The 19,587-nt window shown below is 36.3% G+C and overlaps 1 protein-coding gene across 1 annotated transcript in view; it reads left to right on the top strand.

Annotated features, from left to right (window-relative positions):
- IL1RAPL1 (interleukin 1 receptor accessory protein like 1) overlaps positions 1-19,587 on the top strand; it is a 582,852-nt gene that overhangs the window by 309,373 nt on the left and 253,892 nt on the right. The window contains exon 5 of the mRNA XM_045855844.1: positions 6,108-6,182. Within this exon, the coding sequence (XP_045711800.1) occupies positions 6,108-6,182 (75 nt within the window). The remainder of the gene's footprint in view (positions 1-6,107; positions 6,183-19,587) is intronic.

The raw sequence follows: 19,587 nt of genomic DNA, 5'->3' as shown, positions 1-19,587 counted from the left end.
CCATTCAGCTTTTCTCCCAAAGACCATGAGATTGTGTCTTCTTGCTTATAGCTCTCACAAGCTCTATGCTCCGGTATGAGAAATGAATGTGAAAACATTCCAGGCCAGAGAGAGCAAAACTGAATTCCCATTCTCAGTCATTGAAGCTCCACAGGTCATGCACATTCCCTGGACTTGCTACAAAAATAAGCAGCTGTTTGTCAACTCTTTTACGTTAAACAAAAATACATACAAATAAAGAAAGATCGTACAATGGAGTGTGTTGGTGGAAGTGCCACAAGACATGCTTTATTTTCACCTGCATAAATCTGTGATGCTGTTTTGTGACCAGATTTAGTTGGTAGATTGCAATCGGGTTGTAAAGAAATTATCTCTGAGTGTAGCACTCATCACAAGGCATCATGTATTTGTTCTCTCTTATACAGTCTGATGCCAGACTCCATGTCTAATTTAGTTTTTGTTTCTAATACAGCACTAACTATTTGTAAGTACTTCATAAATGCTCTTGAAAATGAATTATGGAGTTATAATTACCTAGGTTTTAAGCTCTGTGACTGTTTAAGAGCTGTGTTTTGTTTATCTTCAAGTACAACTTGAATCCAAGTGCATTGCTTGCATATCTAAATGTCTTCAAAATGTTTTCTATTTAACTGTGTTCTTGAAGATACATCAGTCCTCCTGCTGTGGAAACTAATGTTGGAAATATTAATGATTCTTAAATTCAGGAGCTAAATGCTTTTGAAACCCTAGTTACACATCCAGTTCATTATTTTATGAACAGAAATAGTTTTCTTATCAGACTACATAGAATGCTAAATGATATTGTCCCAAAGTTTGATGCATGTCATAAGAACAGATTTATTTTTTTACTTACTATATCCAGGCACTTAATCTCTTCTCCTAGTTAATCCTCACACCAAGCCATAAGGGAAAACTATTTATGTCAGTTTTTTTATATGTGGAGATGGAGACTCAGAGAGTTTAAATAACTTCTCCAACTTGCCAAAGCAATAAAGCAAAGTCGGGAATGATTACACCTGTATCTCCCTGAAAGTGAAGTACATGATCTTTCTAATTCTACCATTTAATACTTCTAAGAAACAAAGCAGAGAATGTATTACTTAAAATATATTTTGAAAATTATCTATGACTTTAAAAGAATAAATTTGTGGTAGTATGATTATAGTATCCAAGAAGTATTGAGTATTCTCAATAGTATTTGAGGGAGTAGTATTTAAGGGACTAAAATTAAATTTGAGTGATGGCTGGTCAACAGAAAAATGTACTTTCATTCTAAAAATCTCACATTCTCTTCTTTTTTAAAAGATAATGTCACTTATTTACTCTTTCAGTTGTTTTTCTCATTTTATTCTGTATCTTCTATTTATTTATTTATTTTTATTGTTGTTCAAGTACAGTTGTCTCTATACTCCCCCCACCCCAGCCATTCCCACTTCCCACCCCTGATCCTACCCTCCTTGGTTTTGTCCATGTGTCCTTTGTAGTTGAGTTGTTCCTCAAAACCCTTCCCCCCTTTGCTCCCCATTATCCCCTCCCACCTCCCCTCTGGTTACTGTCAGTTTGTTCTTAATTTCTCTTCTTCTTTTTTTTTTATTTATTTATTTTTAGAGAGGGAAGGGAGGGCGATAGAGAGAGGGAGAGGGAGAGAGAGAAACATCAATGTGCGGTTGCTGGGGTTTATGGCCTGCAACCCAGGAATGTACCCTGGCTGGGAATCGAACCTGGGACACTTTGGTTCCCAGCCCGCGCTCAATCCACTGAGCTACGCCAGCCAGGGCTAATTTCTCTTCTTCTTAAAAACATCAGAAAATTTCAAAACTACTGACCCCGTTACCCTGGTCCATTGTCACTTGTTTTTGGAAGATGGGACCTTATACTTCACTGTTTCATAACCCAAGTGTATAAGGAATGGGAGTAAAGGAAAGACTGTATCTGTTTATGATTAGTCAGGTAACCTTAACATACAGAATCAGTCTTGCACACAACTTCATGTATATCCACTTCTAGATATGTCTCTAACTGGCAGCTGGAAAGCAAAACAAATGTCCTAAAATGCCCCTCCTCTGCAGAACACTCTTGTCAATCAGCACATATTTATAACTCTGTAATAGTGATCTGTTTTTATTTTCAATAATTATATCAGCTTTACTGTTGTCAATAGGATATTCTAAGAGCTGGGGAATGCTTGGTTGGTGGATACGTAGAATTACTTTAACACATAATTAGCAAGAGTAAGATCTCTATTATAATTGTTGTGGTTGTTTCTTGTTAAGCAGGATATGATTAGTATTTAAAATCAACCTGTGCTCCCTGTCACTACTGTTGGATTGTCTTTAGTTTTTCAATGATTTCAGTTTAGTCAGTGAGTGTGTATGTGTGTCTTTGTGTGTGTATGAGAGTGGGGGAGAGACAGAGAGAGGGGTGGGGGGAGAGAGAGAGAGAAAGAGAGAGAGAGAGTTGGTCTTGTCATGGTCTGCTGCTAATTATTTTTATTGTAATTTGTTTGAATTTCCTTCCAGTGCCACTTTTGCCCATGAAGAAAATAAAGAGGGCTTTTGTCTGTGTGTGTTGATTTTCTTTGGTCATTACCATTTCTGTGTTTTCTAGCTCTGTCTTCTCTAAATTTAATACAACTAATAATTAGGAAACACCATAAAGTGTCAGAAATATTCAAATAATGGATCGTTGAGCACATGTGCTGTCTTGGTGGCAGCAAAATTTCTCATCTTCAGTCGACTGTGGAGCTGAGCTACATCTTAGCTTTAATGGTTACCACTTTCACAGTCATATTGCCAGTGTGTCAAATCTGGTAGTTTCTGTTGACTTTTATCAAAGACAGATGAATCACATGAGAAGCATACCTGATACCCGTCATAGCATAATATCAAAACATGACATTTATAGATGACACATTGCACAGTAAGAGCACTCTATATAGGTTATGGTTATTTAGTTGCATGTTTTTGCTCTCCTAACAGATTGTTAACAGCTACAGTAGTTGCTTGACAGAATTTTCAAGGAGCGGATGACAAAGAATTCAGAGACAAGGATCTAGCAAAGCCTCTAACTTGAATTTGCTCTGTTACCTTTGGCAAATCAGTTGTTCTAGTTGTACTGTGAATTCTTAATCTTTAAAACAAGGGAGATCAATAAGCTAAGAATCGTTTACTTTCACTATTACTTTTTACTTTTGATGAGTATAAGGCATAAGGGCAGAAACCAAGCTATTCCAAACCCCCATCACAATGCCTAGCACATTATAGTGTTCAATGTACATCAGTGGGATTGATTCTTTAAATTTTTTTTATTAAACTATAGTTGGCATACAATATTATATTAGATTCAAGTATACAACATGGTGGTTTGACATTTATATTTCTTACAATGTGATCACCACACCAAGATCAGTAACCATCTGTCACCATGCAAAGTTATCACACTTATTAATTATATTCTTCTTCCCCCTTCACTCATCTCTCCACCCTCCTCCCTCTGGTGACCATTAGTTTCTTTTTCTTTCTATGAGTCTCTTTGTTTTATTTGTTCATTTGTTTTGATTTTTTTTTAAAAAAATTCACATACAGCCCTGGCTGATGTAGCTCCGTGGATTGAGCTCGGGCTGCAAACCAGAGGGTCACTAGTTTGATTCCCAGTCAGGGCACATGCCTGGGTTGCAGGCCAGATCCGCAATAGGGGGCCACGTAGGAGGCAACCACACATTGATGTTTCCCTCTTTCTCCCTCCCTTCCCCTCTCTCTAAAAATAAATACATAAAGTCTTTAAAAACTTTCACACATAAATGAAATCATGTGGCATTTGTCTTTCGTTGTCTTATTTCAGTTAGCATAATACCCTCTAGGTCCATACACATTGTCACAAATGGCAAGATTTTATATTATTTTATTTTTGTACTGCTGAGTACTGTTTCATTGTATGTGTGTGTGTATGTATACATATACTTACCACATCTTCTTTATCCATTTATACATTCATTCATTAATTGATTTATTTTGGTTAAAATCTTGGGAGAAGTGCTGACATCTAACGAATAAAGGGCAGAGCTACTTTGTCAGAGAGGAGTGCATGGAATCAAGCCCCATGGACCACCCCTTCTCTCTGTCTTCACTTCATCTGCTCAGGGGGGCACTGTGGAAATCAGGACTTTAGGGAACACATTTTTTAATAAGCATATCATTTGTTTCTGGCTCCGACATTGTACAATTCCTCTGCTGACTGGAGCTGTCGCCTGAGAGTTCTATGAAAGGTGTTAAGGAGGTAACACCATATGATGGGTGTGGATGGTAGGTCAGGGCAGAGAAGCACACAAGCATTTTCTGCTTCTGAATGCATGTGCTCCATAGGAGTGTATTATCTTTCTCAGAAGATCTTTTCTCTTACTATAAATTAGCACCAGATGTGTTTGAACAGGAACATTTCTTTCAGCTGCTTTCTATAACAAACTGTTGAGTTGTCTACTTGAAACTGTATAACCACAAGATTTTGTGAACTGAGTTAATTTGCTGAATAAACTTCTTATTTTGATACCATAGTTGGTTTTCAAGTTCATTGAAAGCATTTGATAACCAGAGCCTAAGGAATGTGGTGTTTTGACCTACTAACGGTGAACTGTTTTGCCAACATTTAGTGAATAATCTACTTATTAAGCTGGTAGGAGAATAAAAATCTGTTAATATCACTGTAGGTAACAAATTTAAGCTGAATTAGAGTGATGTTAAATCTTTGACAAGAATTTCACAGTAATTAATATCCTCTCAACCCAAATTTCCCTTCCCTTTCATCCCCATCCCTGTGTTAAATATTAACAAAGATGAATGAATAATACATTCAATTCGTTATGAACAAAAGCGATTGATCCTACGTGCAGTTGGTCTCCCAAACCAGGACTCTGAAAACTCACCCTGTTTTTCTGAGTTGGGATGCATCATCCATTTGCACCGACTGTGTTTTCTCTTACAGAGCAATGGGAGTGAGTGGCTGAAGCAGATTTAATTCTTGAATCCTCTGGTGATGAGGACATGTGGCCAAGTCTGGGCACTGCTGACTAGATTAGCCTCCCAGTTATCAACCAACTGGCATGTCCTCCTGGCAAGGAAGGAAGGAAGCCTTCAAAGCAGAAACATTTAGTTCAGCAGCCCTTAAATGATCACTTCTGTACTTGCTACAGAGTGAAAGTTGCAGTGACAGATTTCAAGGGACCTTGGCATTTCAATCAGCGAGAGTGGGGAGGGAGGCTTAATGAAGGAGAACTGGCTATTTGTCTAAGGTCCAGAGAGTCTAGTTTAGCTAGGACTGCAATATGCAGTGGGAAAACTATTTTCAAGATGCTTAATAGGAAAACGTTAGATATGTAGTATGATAACTGATGAGTTGATGAGCGTGCAGAGTAGAGAGGTATGGAAACTTAAAAATCAAAGAGAGCATATCATGCAAATTAGTAATAAATATGATAAAATGTAACAGATAATGCTATTAAGAGGTTTTGACTAAATGGAAACTATCATTTAAAAACATGACTTTGGTGAATAATTGTATGCACATTTGAGTGTGCAGCTTGTATCGATACTACTTTAATGTCATATCGCTACCCCATTTATAGAGTGTGTGTGTAAGAAATAGTCTAATTCCTAAGTTATGGGTTTTGAGGCAGTGTGATCCAAGGTGTGGAAGTTAGGAATGGGAATAAGGAAAATGAGGCAACGTTATGCCAAAAAAGTCATTGAAATGCCCGGTACATGTATCATGTGTAGCTTTAATTAACACAGTAAATGTAAGGTATGCTTTAAACAGGAAAAAAATGTACAAATTGAAAAGATGTGGTAAAACACAGTCATATGTTCTTAAAGAGTGACCAATGCGGATTCAGTACTTAAACAGTCTCATGTGACTGTCAATTTGGAAGTGTCACATTGGACTCCTGAAGGTACTGCCTGCAATATGTAAGTCATTACTTAGCAGAATGCTTTGACACGCTACTCTGAGAGGGAAAAATATTTAGGAAAATAAACTGTATTCTATCCCTCCGTTCATACAGCTAACTATAGTTGGTATTATTATTATTTTTCTAGCTCCTCTGACTGATAAGCCACCCAAGCTTTTGTATCCTGTGGAAAGCAAACTGACAATTCAGGAGACTCAGCTGGGTGAGTGATTCCTTAATTCCAGTCAATACACTTTTCTCCATATACATTCTGACAGTCAATAAGGCTCTACTGTAACCTGATGTAACACTCTGAGCCCTTCCTGTGTGTACTGGAAGGGAGAAAAAGTAGAAAATACCAGCAAACATGGACCATCCTATCCTCGCAGTGCATGCGTTAAGGCAAAGCTGGGCATATGGATGTAAAATCTCATGTGTCATTTAGATGTTTGTTGGGAAATGAGATGGGCTGAAAGTTTCACTGATGGTGTCATGTTGTCATTTTATGAAGCTTGAATTGGTTTTAAAGCAGACAATATGGAACTGTTTGGCTTATCTATTATTAAATACACTAAAATACAGTTTTTGAAAGTTGGGGAAAAAGGTACACATTCATAAAAATAAATGTTATCATTACAGTTCAAATCATTTTTATTTAATCAAATATAGTGGATATTATTTACGGTAGTTAAGTTATGGTTAATTATTAATAAAATGTGAGTGAGTGGCTTTTGGTTAAAGGAGTAATAATAGGCTTGGGACATAAGAACATGCACAGGACATACTTTGATAAATGTGTTCAGTTGTCCACAAATCAGAATTCTAACATAATTATCTTAGAGTTTAGTCTATAATTTTTGCATTTGGTTTCTCTATATTCAATCATACCAGATTATGAAAATTTTCTCATCTTAACTATAAATATATATAGCACATTTAATTATATTATTTTAGTTGTTATTTCTATTTGAAATATAGTATACATGTATATATCATCAACTTCAGCAGAAAACTACTTGTTTTTGTGGTTTGATATAAAAGATTACCAAAATCTGGATTTAACCATATATTCTTGTTAGTTAAGGAACTTTTTCTACATTGACCATTGAGAGTAGAGATGCATTTATTGTATACAGCTACAAAAAAATTGATAGCCCATCCCTTAAGTTACGAGTGCTATAACTATTCTTAGAGTGAGAATTTGGATTAAAATTGTAAATCATCTTCAAAATGAAGATTACAGATGCAGAGATCTTTACAATGGCATATGCAAAGTTATAGGGCAAAATATGATTATGGTCATGAACTTCTAAAATGATTTTACTCAATGGATTTCTAACATTGCAAATACACACACTAACTAACCTTGAGGAAAGAACATGTGCTGGATTTATGCAAGTCAGGGTATTAACATGCTTTTTTGATGGTAAGCCCAAACCTTTGAATTAATGCCATATACATGCAAGTAAAATAGTATTATAATTCTTCTTATTTTGAGGTGGAAGACTACAAGCAGAATTAAAGCGATGCTGTACATGAAACAAGCAGATACATTAAAACTGTGTCACACTCTTTACTCATGCTAGGGTATATTGATGTATATTAGATTTGATTGTTATTTTCCAAAAATATTTTGAAATATAAATTCTCATAGGTGGCCATGCTCATACAGACCTTTCAATAACTCCTAGGGAGATGCACTTCTAAGGAGTCATTCAAAACTATAAAATCTTGGGCCAAGAAGGATTTGTTTATGGTACCATTTGTCAGTAATGAACATAGTGACAATGAAATTCATTGTAGTGGTTTACTTCACAATATAATTACAATAATTTCATGATTTTTGGTTGCCCATTGGGTTTCCTGATTTTGTCCCTGAAATTGGAATATGTCAGATTATTCCCTACTTCTGACTAAAATGTTTTACAAAATGAAAGAAATAATTGTAAAGATTTCCCTTTAAAACTACTTTTTTGTGCACCAAAATTATAAAGACTAATCGAATCACTTTGAAAATATGAAAATTCTCATGCAAATTGGAAGGGTTGACTGGATAGTCATTGGAATAAAATGGGCATGGCTGCTATCAAAATGCTCCAGGACATACTCTCATTCCTTTATTGTCACTGCCAAAAGGAATGCTAGTTCTCTGGCAACACCAGGTAAACTAGAGATGTGAATCAGCGATTTGGATCCTTTTATACAACTTTTGTTTTGTTTTATTTTCTAATTCCAGTTTTCAGCGAATACCATAAATCATTTAACCGTAATCCTTGAGTTTCTGAGTACCAGTTGATTTGAAATAACTAACTACCTTTCTAGTGTTGTTACTGCAATAGTTTTAGAGTAGGAGAACAGCTGATCACACAGAATAAGTGAAAATAGGAAATAATATTGAGGACAAAAAATAAGGTTCAAGATGCCTGCTCATGGCTGTTAATAACATGCTCTAGGAAATACTCTAATTCCTTTATTGTCATTGCCAAGAGGAACATGAGGTCTTTGACTTTTCACTTCCTTGGAGATTTAATGTTTGCTCTTTCTAGACTTGAAAAAGATATCAAGTCCAACAGGCTCAAAATGTGGTATCATATCATAAGAAAGGGGGCTGAGTGAAGAGTCATGGGTGGGAATAAAGACTGTGGCCAGGACCAGGGACAGGGAACCTGTAAGTGGCACCTACGCTTATGAGAAGTTTGAATCTCCAAATGAGGTTTAAAGCCAAGAACTCAGGGGTCTGACTCAACCTTGTCCTAAACTGACTCAACCTTGATTTCAGAGGATAATAAAACTGTCATATGAGTTATAGTCTAAGAACAATTATTAGAAATTACACAAAGCTGAGCTGGTACATGTCTGGTGACCTAACTTGAGCACCCTGGCGAAGTTACACCCACAACTACTTGACCTTGGTAATTGCAAATCCATCAGTTCCCCGGTTAGTCTTCAAACACATAAAATACATTTATGAGGACAGATAGAATCATGAGACGCATGGATTTGTCTCCACTTCCAAACTCTTCTTTCCCTGCTATTTGCTGGCCACGCCTACTTTCCCTTTCACCATCCCTTGTGCCCTCCTCTTCTTTCAATCCTGTCATCTTCTCAAAACTGGAAGGGTTCTGATCACAATCATTTTAACCTGTTTCAGCACAGAAAGCAAAGCAGACAAAAAAGCAAAGTACTTAGGGAAAAATTAAATGGTAACTAGATTTATATAAAATATGTAAATCATGGGTTTGAATTTCAGTCAGTATGTGGTCACAGAACAACGTTTCCATTTTAACTGGCATCTCTGTGTCATCTCTAATGTGAAAGAAAAAGAATTTTGTACTCTTAAAAGAAATTTCAGGAGTCAGCAAATATATGTACAGCACTTTCTTGGGCAAAAGGCTCAGAAATCACACTGTGCAATTCTGAACTTCCGTCCGGGGGGTGAGCCTCACTTAGTCCTTTCAGGCAGCTGTAGTTCAAGGACTCATAAGACAGCAACCATTGTCATGCTGAGTTTGAGCACTGAGAATGTCAGTCAGGAATGTGGCCTTCTTGCTATGGCCAGGAGCCCATTTTCAGAGCCTTCCAGAATCGAGGTTGTTATATTTATCATAACCAGACATTTGAAGGGTAGAAATCCATCCCACCCTTGACCTAATGAGGCACATATTATTTTACAACCTAGAGTTTACTGAAAATTATCATTATGTATCCAGATGCAGATATAACTGTATTTACATTTTGGTTTTTGCTTTAAAAAATAAGTATACTAGTCAATGGTAGAAATTTGAAGGGATACAGAAAATAATCCTGTTTCTTACACTTTACATTGTGAAAACATTCTGTTCTTCTTAAATATTCTCAGAAAACACTCTTTTAATGGCTACATGATATCTATGTGAATGTCATAATTTCATATATGGTTGAAATTTTGATTTTTCCAACTTTATTATAAATAATGATACAAAGGTCTTTATCTGTACATTGGCCCCTGGCTTTATGATTATTTTAATGTGACAGATTCCTAAAGGAAAAAATACTGGGTAAAAGGAAATAATTTTAAGTTTCTTGTTACATACTCTTAGAATTCTTACTAGAATAGGTATATACACTCTCACCACAAGCATACAATGAATATAATAACTTTTTAAAAAATATTTTATTTATTTATTTTTAGAGAGGGAAGGGAGGGAGAGAGAGAGAGAGAGAGAGAGAGAGAGAGAGAGAGAGAGAGAGAAACATCAATGTGCGGTTGCTGGGGGTTATGGCCTGCAACCCAGGAATGTACCCTGGCTGGGAATCGAACCTGGGACACTTTGGTTCCCAGCCCGCGCTCAATCCACTGAGCTATGCCAGCCAGGGCTCAGTATAATAACTTTTAATAATTAATAAAATTAATAAAATGATACCTTTGTAACATGGACCTCTTGAGGGAAAAGCGACTTTCCTTCAATATCAGAATCATTTTTTCCTCCTCTCTCTTACCTCTTTTTCTCTCTTTTTTCTCATTGTGTCCAGGTGGCCTCTCTTTTTTTCAAGGTTATCCACATTTGGGGGGTTTTAAATAAACCTCATCCATTTATGTAAATGTCTACAGTTGATGAAATATATAAACCTAATCAAAGGTCAAAAGTGTCTATCCATTTTCTTCCCTTGGATATTTTAGTGCTCAACTGAGAACTTCTACTACACTCTGTTTTCTAATAAAGTACACAGTAATTTTGTGATGTGCTCTGGGCACAAGGGAGGGCAATAAATACTAATTGATGCTGAGATGTGCTTACAACAAAGGGCACACATGAATACATTTTCTGCAAGAGAAAATAATAAAACTGGACTGAATATAGGTTGCCAGACAGTACTTTTTTTTCTTTAGTATTTACTTGCATTTGTTAAGTTTGTTAAAAACCATACACTTAGAGCCCTAGCCAGGTGGCTCAGTTGGTTGGAGCATGGTCCCCTGAACCAAAAAGTTGTAGGTTCGATCCCCAGTCAGGGCACCAACAGGAGGCAACCGATCAATCTCTCTCTCTTTCTCTCCTCTCTCTCTCTCTCCCTTTCCTATCAATACACATATCCTCAGGTGAGGATTAAGAAAAGAAAACAAACACTTATATAACTGAGCAACTAACTACACACATACCTGTAACTTCATCCAATTTAAGTACAGGCTAGTTCAAATAAAATGTCACACCAGAACTTAACTGGCACACCCTACCCTGTTACAGCATATTATCATTTGCAGAATTTTAAATTACAGGTAGACTGAGGGGAAATGTCCATACATTATGCAATAGAGCCTGATTGATATTTTTATAGGAAAATCCCTTGTCATATAAATTATATGTTTCATTCACTGCATTGTTAATTAGATATTGAAGCACTCTAACGCTTTATAGGTTCTGTAACAGTGTATATAAATATATTGTGCATGGAATGTGTTTTATTATGAATATGCTAGTTGAGTTTTTAATCCAAGGAGAATTTATAAGTAATTATTTTATAAAGTGAAATATAGCCCTCTAACATTTGCTATCTAGGTCTAGATTTTCATATCTGGTTTTTTTTTTTTTGCAACAAAACACACCCTTTCTGAAGTGACCACTCTGTCTTGCTCAAATTGGGAAGTGTCACTTTCCTTTCTGGGGCAGGGAAGTATTTAATATCAATACCCTAGAAACAAAACAATTCAGGTGTTGAATTTGATACCTAACTCTGAAAGCGCCCTATAGTACTCTTGATGCCAAAAGAACGCTTTGTTGCTGAGGTGTGCAAGTGATGCACATTTGACCTTGCTTTCCAGAGGTAGGGAAGTCAGCTTTGACTGGGGTTTTCCATTCATAATTACTCCTCTGGTTGTCGTGAGCAAATGTAATGCTGTTGACTCTGGTTTTACTGCACCGTAGGGAATGTAGAAAACATATTTTCACAGATGAACTCATTTTTAAAAAAACATAAAAATTCCCTTTTACTCTGGATACAAGTATCTGTATCCAAAGTCCAAGTTGTAGATGAAAAGTGACGTCATTGTTGCCCACTTTAGGAAGACATGCAGATCAGCATAGTTCTGCTGCCTGAAGAAAAACCTGTTAGAGATAAATCAGAGCTTCTGGACAAATGCACATCATAATTAAATTATGTAAAGGCAAATACTCAATGCTATTATAATTATTTAAACTGATGGTGTTTAGTTCTACTGAAGCCAAATTTATCATGCTGTGATAAATGAAAGTAATAACTCTTAACAGTTGCGGTCTGATATGTTACTTTGGAAACCAAAAGCACGTTAAAAATTATGAGTCAAACCTGAAGAGGAATGTTTTTCATGTTAGTATTTAGTTAACATTTCATATCCTGAAACAAATGTCAAATCAATAAATGGAAGGTGGTGTTAGTATTCCTAGATCATTTTATGACCTAACTTCTATGAACCTCGCAGATTTTCAGAATCAATGTCTTTCTTTAGTGTCAGACAGGAGGATTAACTTGAGAGAAAAATACAATATTGCATGTTTGCTTTAAAAATTGCTATCTAAATGGAAGTTGAACTTCCTTATAAGTGTTAAGTGCTTAAGGCCTAGTGCTGGAAAAGGCTAGAAGCCCAAAGATGGCAGTGAGGGTTAGAACAGTCACTGTGGGCTACTGGTACCTGACAGTTTGAAAGCCAGATGAAGGAAGCACTTGTTAAAATGCACTAAAATTTGAATAGAAACAATGTATGTGAGTCTGCTTATTCTTACCTTGGAAAATGGCCAGGAGGGAGAGACGATGGAGGGGGAGAGAAAAGGTCCAGGAAAGAACATTGTCACAAAACCAGTGTGCAAAGTCCACCGAAATTTCCAAGTCCTGGTCTAGTTCTGGTCTACTTTGCTGGGCATTGACGTCACTCATGAACACTGCTCTTTTGCTACAGCACTAAAAATATTATTTTATTTGTGGCTGGCCAGTTAATAAACTAAATATGTATAACTCTTCACAATTCTAGATTTAAGAACTTTAGAAAATGGAGGGGCTTTGGTAGTTAAGTCAGATCCTTCTCTTTAACTGATGAGAAAACAGAAAACAAAGTTTGTTACATGCTTTTATATCACAAATTTATGGAAACAAATATATCACATTATTATTATATAATTATTATTATATTATTAATTATATGTTAGTTATATATTATTATATAATCAATATATATTAATTAAATATTAATACATATTAATGATATAATTATTATTATTATAAAGAGGCAGTAGATGGTGGTGGCTCCAAGTTTAGGTCATTCTGTCAGACAGATGTAGGTGACAATCCAGCTCTGCCACATACTGCTAGTGTAACATTGAACAAACAGTCCTCATTTTCCTAGTCAATGAAAAAAGCTCCAAAATAATGCATACCTCTATGGAGTCAGTTTGGGCATTTAATGAGATAAGGCATGTAAAGATTAGTACATTGCCTGGTGTATATTAAATAGTCAGTGCATGCTTACTGCTAGTAATTGAGATATTTGAATGCTAAATCTAGAAGTTTCCTGAAATGCATTTTGAATACTAATGATTATTTGATCATGCTTATATTCTTGCTAGAGTAGCAACTATGGTAGTAGACATTGGCTTCATTATAGGATGAATAATATTTTAGTAAATTGATTTCTATCTCCCTTCTAAGAGCACAATATACATACTAAATTTTCCACTTAAATGAGACTTAATCTTAAAGAAATTATTGATTTTTGATTACTTAATTATTCTACAAGTCTATCCAAATGCACACAATAAGTACATGGTTATAAAAGAAGACAATGATTCCCATTCTTTAAAAAATGGCCATGTAATGGACCCTTTGCAACACGAGTTTATAAAGGACCATCAAGAAGAGAGTAAGAGTGAAACAATATTTTTCTAAACCAAAGAAATTCAGATATCATATTTCTTAGGACAAGAAACATAAGAATAATTTTATAAAACAAAGCTTCAAAACATTATGCCTGTCAAGTTCCTCCTGATGGTTTTGGCAATAGTCATATTTATTTCATAGGAAAATACTGCTCTTTCTCTGACAAGCACTGTTATCGCAAAGCTTTCTGAGTCTTTCTTAATGATTAATATTTACTAGCATAGAAAAATGCAATCAGTATCCTATTTAATAAGAACTCCTTCTGAATTTGCAAAGTAAATGCCAATTTATCAGAAATAAACCCACCAAAGGACGTTATGGTGTAGAATATAGAAAGAGGTTTCCGAATAAGAGTGTGTACCACATGACTGGTGTTCACTAAAATAGAAGCTATAAAAAGACCCACATCGCTTAAAATTTGATTATAAAAAGAATTCTTCGTCCATAAATTTCCTCTTGAATTTTGGCCAAATAACTAAGTCTTCCTAAATTATATGCAGACTCTTCATGAAAAATCACTTGTGCTTGCATATGATTATGAAAATAGGATACCATTATTTTATGGTTAAATGCTAGAACACTTAGTATTCCAGCCATAACTTATGCTACCAACTTAGTGTGTTCCCACAGCCTTGTGGGTATATTGAATCATCATAAAGTCAGAGAAGTGTTTCTTTCATTTTTGATTGATCTTTAGTTAGTAGTGGCTTAACACATCAGTTTTAAGAGGATCTGTCCCCCAGTCTCTCTTAAGCAGCTAATGACCAGTGAAAGATTTATATGCACAAGGGAAATATACTATTTAAAGAAACTCTGTGGTGAATAATTTTGCATGAAAATCCTTTTGTAATTGAATAATCACCTGTATAACTTTTCTCTGTGGTAGCACAAATTTTTAACATTTTCACGAGATGAGGTTCATCAGCAAGTAGTGCTTCTAACTGACCCAGATGAAAGCTCATCCATCCATCACATCACATGCCTTCCCCTTGTTTGTCAGTGGAAACTGATGTCCCCATTGTGACTTTTTGCCTCCTCTGAGCAGATATTAAATTGTATTCACCAGCTTCAGAATCACCAGTGTTTCATTTAAATCTGATTCTTTGAAAATTGATGTGTCAGGAGAGAATATTTGAGTAACCAGAATACCTCATGGTCGATTTTGACCGATCAGTTTATTTCCATGAGGAAGACACTTTGAGGACCATCACACTACTTTCTCTGCCTTGGTTCTGTTGAAATGTATCCCTGACAGAATGACTGCCCACAGTGTCATTTGCTTCTCCACACCGACAACTGTGGTAAGAGCTCTTATTTCCAACTTCAAAGGAGCATTTTGAATTTTGATTCTTCTAGAATGTATATGGCCCTTCTCATCACACTATTCTGCTGACCACTTATTTTTTCTTAATGTATTCGTATGTATTTAATAATGATTTCCTTTTTAATATCAACATATATATATATAATGAAATCTGATTTGCTACATTATGAATGCCTAAACATTCACATTATAAGATGTGCCTAAACATATCCTCCAAAACATGCCAGATGATGCTAATGCACAAGAGTATTCAGGAGGATTTAAAACCTGAGTCTCCCAGCACAACTCTCGGGAAGCGTCCTCTTTCCAATGCCCCCCACACAGGTCCCATGTGGCTTTCTCAGAAACACTAAGGATTTTTTTTTAATTTAGCAGTTAAAATGTGTAAAATCTAGTTGTAGCATATATCATCCGATTGAATAATAAAAAAGAAAAGAAGAAACCTTAACAAAGAATTTTACTTTCCAAAATCCATCTGTATTGAAATAAGTCTTGGGTGCATGATCTGGTCAGGAGATATTTCCCACTTCCACTTCTGCTCCACAACGATCGTGAGAAAAGGGCGTAAGTTCCAGGAGAGTCCATGGTTTCTTCTCCCTTCCTCTTTACTGAAATGGTCTTCTCCTCAAACATACATGCAGGCTGCAGGCTCTCACTCTCAGAGAATATTTGTTTGTAGTTTAATAAAAGCAGGGCACTGACCTTGGATTTTCCTTAGAAGACCTTAGAAGGATAGCGCTGATAGAAACTTGGCAGCTATTTGAGTAGGAAGAGAGCAAAAGAAAGTGCATTGCTTTCTAGAAAAATTAATATGAATGCATCCTGTCACATCAAGCCATTGTTAGAAATAGGACACTTAGAATATGATGAGTTCCAGGAAAATTTGACACAATTACCCCAAATAGGCAGTAAGCAGCCGTTATGTGAAATAGCTTAGGGGAAGTTTAGCAAGAGTGTGTTTGTTTTCTCTTTTTAAAGGAAAAAATGTAGTGTTCCTAAGGAACATGTATTTCAGATTTGATATTAATTATCTTGATAACTTTAAAACTTTTAATTAATTGATTAAATTGTTAATGCTTTCTGAATAACGTACCTAATTTTGGCGAAAACTACTTGCAATGCAATAAAACTATTATACACTCTGCTTATTTTGCACAGCCTATTTATAAGCAGTATAAATATTTGCTTCAGAAGTTTATGTCACATTAAATGTATGAAGAGATTATTCAGAGATTTTTATTAGATATATATGTAATATGTAATGATTTTTTTTTTTAAAAAAAGCCCATCTTTGTTTCCCGTGAATAATGTCTTTTCACTTCAATGCTGTTTATCAGGATTTGGGATGAATTAGAAAGTGGAAGTCACATTTTTATTTAATGGGAGATAAAAATAAGTGACCCTTAGAGAAATACATGATCTATTAGCTTCACGTGAAGTTAAGCGAGCATCAGTTACTATGTCTGAATGTGATGTTAAATCAAGAAAGAACTCTGCTGCTGGCAGATTCTGGGGCAGACAGGCCTTCATTTTCTTTCAGCCGCTGTTCATGTGCAGGAAATAACCTAGAGAATTGAGGCAAGTAGACAAACAATTTAGAGGGAAAATAATGCAAAAACAGTTTTTGTCTCAGACAGATGGCTATTTCAAGCAAAAGTTTGAGTATTTTTTTTTTATTTTGCACCAACTTTTTTGCCTAGATAGCTTACACCTGAAGAATCACAGGTTCTGGTTTGTCATTGTCGGGGCTCTAATCACAAGTGACAGACCACTTAACAGGCAGGAGTGGCTCTGGCCTCAAGGATGTTTGAATTTTCCTTTTCTTTTCTGTTTCTCCCTGCGTGTCATCATATTTTATAGAGGTGGAACGCGACGGGGAGCTGAGAGCATACATGGGGAGGGCAGTGATTTGCTCCATTCTTTTAACCCCGGGAAAAAGTGCAGTTTGGAACTCTAGCTGGAGTTGGCAACTCCCTGGGGACGAATCCTGATTGGCTTATCTTAGGTCACACATCTCAGTTTTGAACCTATTACGATAGCATCAGAGGGGGAGACAGGAGACTTCTGGCGGCTATTGTGTGCTCTTTCTCCTGTGGTGAGGAAACCTGAGTGCTTGTGTGAGTACGTGACCGCTTGTACCAGACAAAGGTGGGAAGCAAGCAGTAGTTATTACAAAAGCCATGTTTTTGTAGTCCGTGTTTGTTTTCTTTAAGGTCCTTGGTTAATCCACATCTTATTAATGTAGCTGCCATCTTAATGTTTCTTCATTATCTTATGGGGGCAGGAGTAGCCAGCCTAAGGCCTTTGAATGCAGTCTCTCTCAGTCAGAAAACTCTTCCTTGCCTTTCCTCTCAACCAATACTGACATTCCCTGTGTACCGAAGTGTATACTTCTCAGCTCCTCCTGTATTCATCTTACCGCTGCTTCTGGATGTTATCTCTCAACCTTGAACTTAATGCTAACTGCAAGCCAAATGTCAGATTCTCAGCTGTTAAAAATATCTTCATGTAAAAGATAGGTTCCTGAAAAGATAGAAATGCTACAGCATAGGTTATTAAAGTCAAGTTCATGTAATATAAATGAATAACGTAACTCCAGGTATAATGCAGTAAAGAACAGTAGAGACCATGGTGAAGTAGGAAACATATGTCCCACTTAAAGGAATTCAGATGTGCCGACAAAAAGATGGTGTGTGCGATCCATTATTATTAATTATAGTTATTAATATTGCCTTATTAATTAAAGCCCCCATCAGTTTAATATAATCTTCACTCCTATATATAATCATCACAGTCAAGAATCTGGGGCTACAAAGAATAGAAATCCTATCATGGGCATTAGAATTTTTAGTCCATACACCAAAAATTAAGCAGAGTCTGTCTGTCAGACTCTCAATTTTGTTTTGGGAAGAAAATTATCATTGTAATTCAAAATAATGCTAGATTTGCTGCTTTAAAATATTAGGCTTGCCTGTCGCTTCTCAGATAAAGGCCCACTCCCTCGCCAGTCTCACCCCATTTGTTTTCATAGTTCCATTTACCCTCCTACTAAGCTCACACCATGAGCCAGGCCCTCTCGATCACGGCATGGCCTTCTGTGACTCTGTCCTTTGCGCATGTGAGACCCGCCATCCAGAATTCCCTCTCCTGCCTCTATCCCGTGTGCCTGTCTACTGATGTGCTAAGATAAACCCCATTGCCACCTTCACGAAGTCTTCCCTGACTTCACTCCCACTAGGCAGAATTAGTTAACGTTTCTCAAGTGCTGGCAAGTCTCTTTTTCACACTTTTATTCAAGCATTTCTCTCATTTGGTGTACATATCATATGTGTCAACTTTTCCTTACTGCACTTGGAACCCTTAAAGAATGGACTACAGTGTTTTCATCTTCATATCTGTAATATGTAGGTCAGCACCCAGTGCACAGAAATGCAGCTTTAATATTCATAAATAAGCACCAACATTTATAACTCACTATTTTCAGTAGCAGTATACTAGAGAGTAACAGAATAAACCACACTGAAACTGGTAGTTTTGATTTAATTGCGTGCTATGATTGAAGATCCTCCTTCATGGATGAAGCAGGTAGATAAGGCAGGGCCGAGGACACTGGCTGAGCTATGAAGATCCAACCTAGAAGCTCAGCAATAAATCAAATCTAGATCAGATGGCTATTGAAGGTCAAAAAAGCAGTAGGTACAGCTTGGAGAAATAAATAGAGGTTAAAAGAACAGTTACATATCACAGTTCTGCCAGGAAACTGGTCATGGTTAGAGGGTGAACTGGCATCTTGAGTTTAGAGCAGATCTCTGAAGTTTAGTCAGGTGGACTCCACAATCTTAGGGGTTCAGAACGAGAAATGGGTTCACTACTTGCATTTGCTACTTTGTCATTTAGTGTCTACTGAGAACAAGGTGTGCTAAAAGATAGATAGATAGGTAGATAGATAGACAGATAGATAGATAGATAGATAGATAGATAGATAGATAGATAGATAGATAGATAGATGATAGATAGATAGATACAGCCTGTCTACAAAGGCTTTATATTACAATCTTGGTTAACCTCAGGGATAATTCTTGTTCTTCAAAAAGAGGCCTAGACTTTCTGTCCTTGTATGTAGTTCCAGCCATGAGTGAATGTCAGCTCTCATTCAAATGAGCTTTTTAATCAACCGGAAAGTCAGGACCCTGTAGGTGCAGCTTTCCGTGATTAATGATCATTATCTCTCTTTGCTCTTGGAATGTCTTGCATTTGTAAGGCATTTTCATGTTGTTTCGTTTCATCTATCCAACAGTCTATGATGCCTGTGTTGTGCCTCCGTTTTACAGGACGTGACTGAAGCTATATGCCATGCTTCTTGTGACTTGTCTATACACTAGTGTTTTGATTATTGTTTCCTTCTTCACTCCTTTATTAAATT

The sequence above is a fragment of the Phyllostomus hastatus genome, unplaced genomic scaffold (assembly GCF_019186645.2).
Source record: "Phyllostomus hastatus isolate PE091 unplaced genomic scaffold, TTU_PhHast_1.1 phas_scaffold_12, whole genome shotgun sequence".
NCBI lineage: Eukaryota > Metazoa > Chordata > Mammalia > Chiroptera > Phyllostomidae > Phyllostomus > Phyllostomus hastatus.
Note: the sequence above shows the minus strand (reverse complement) of the source record. Positions and strands in the feature narration are given on the sequence as shown.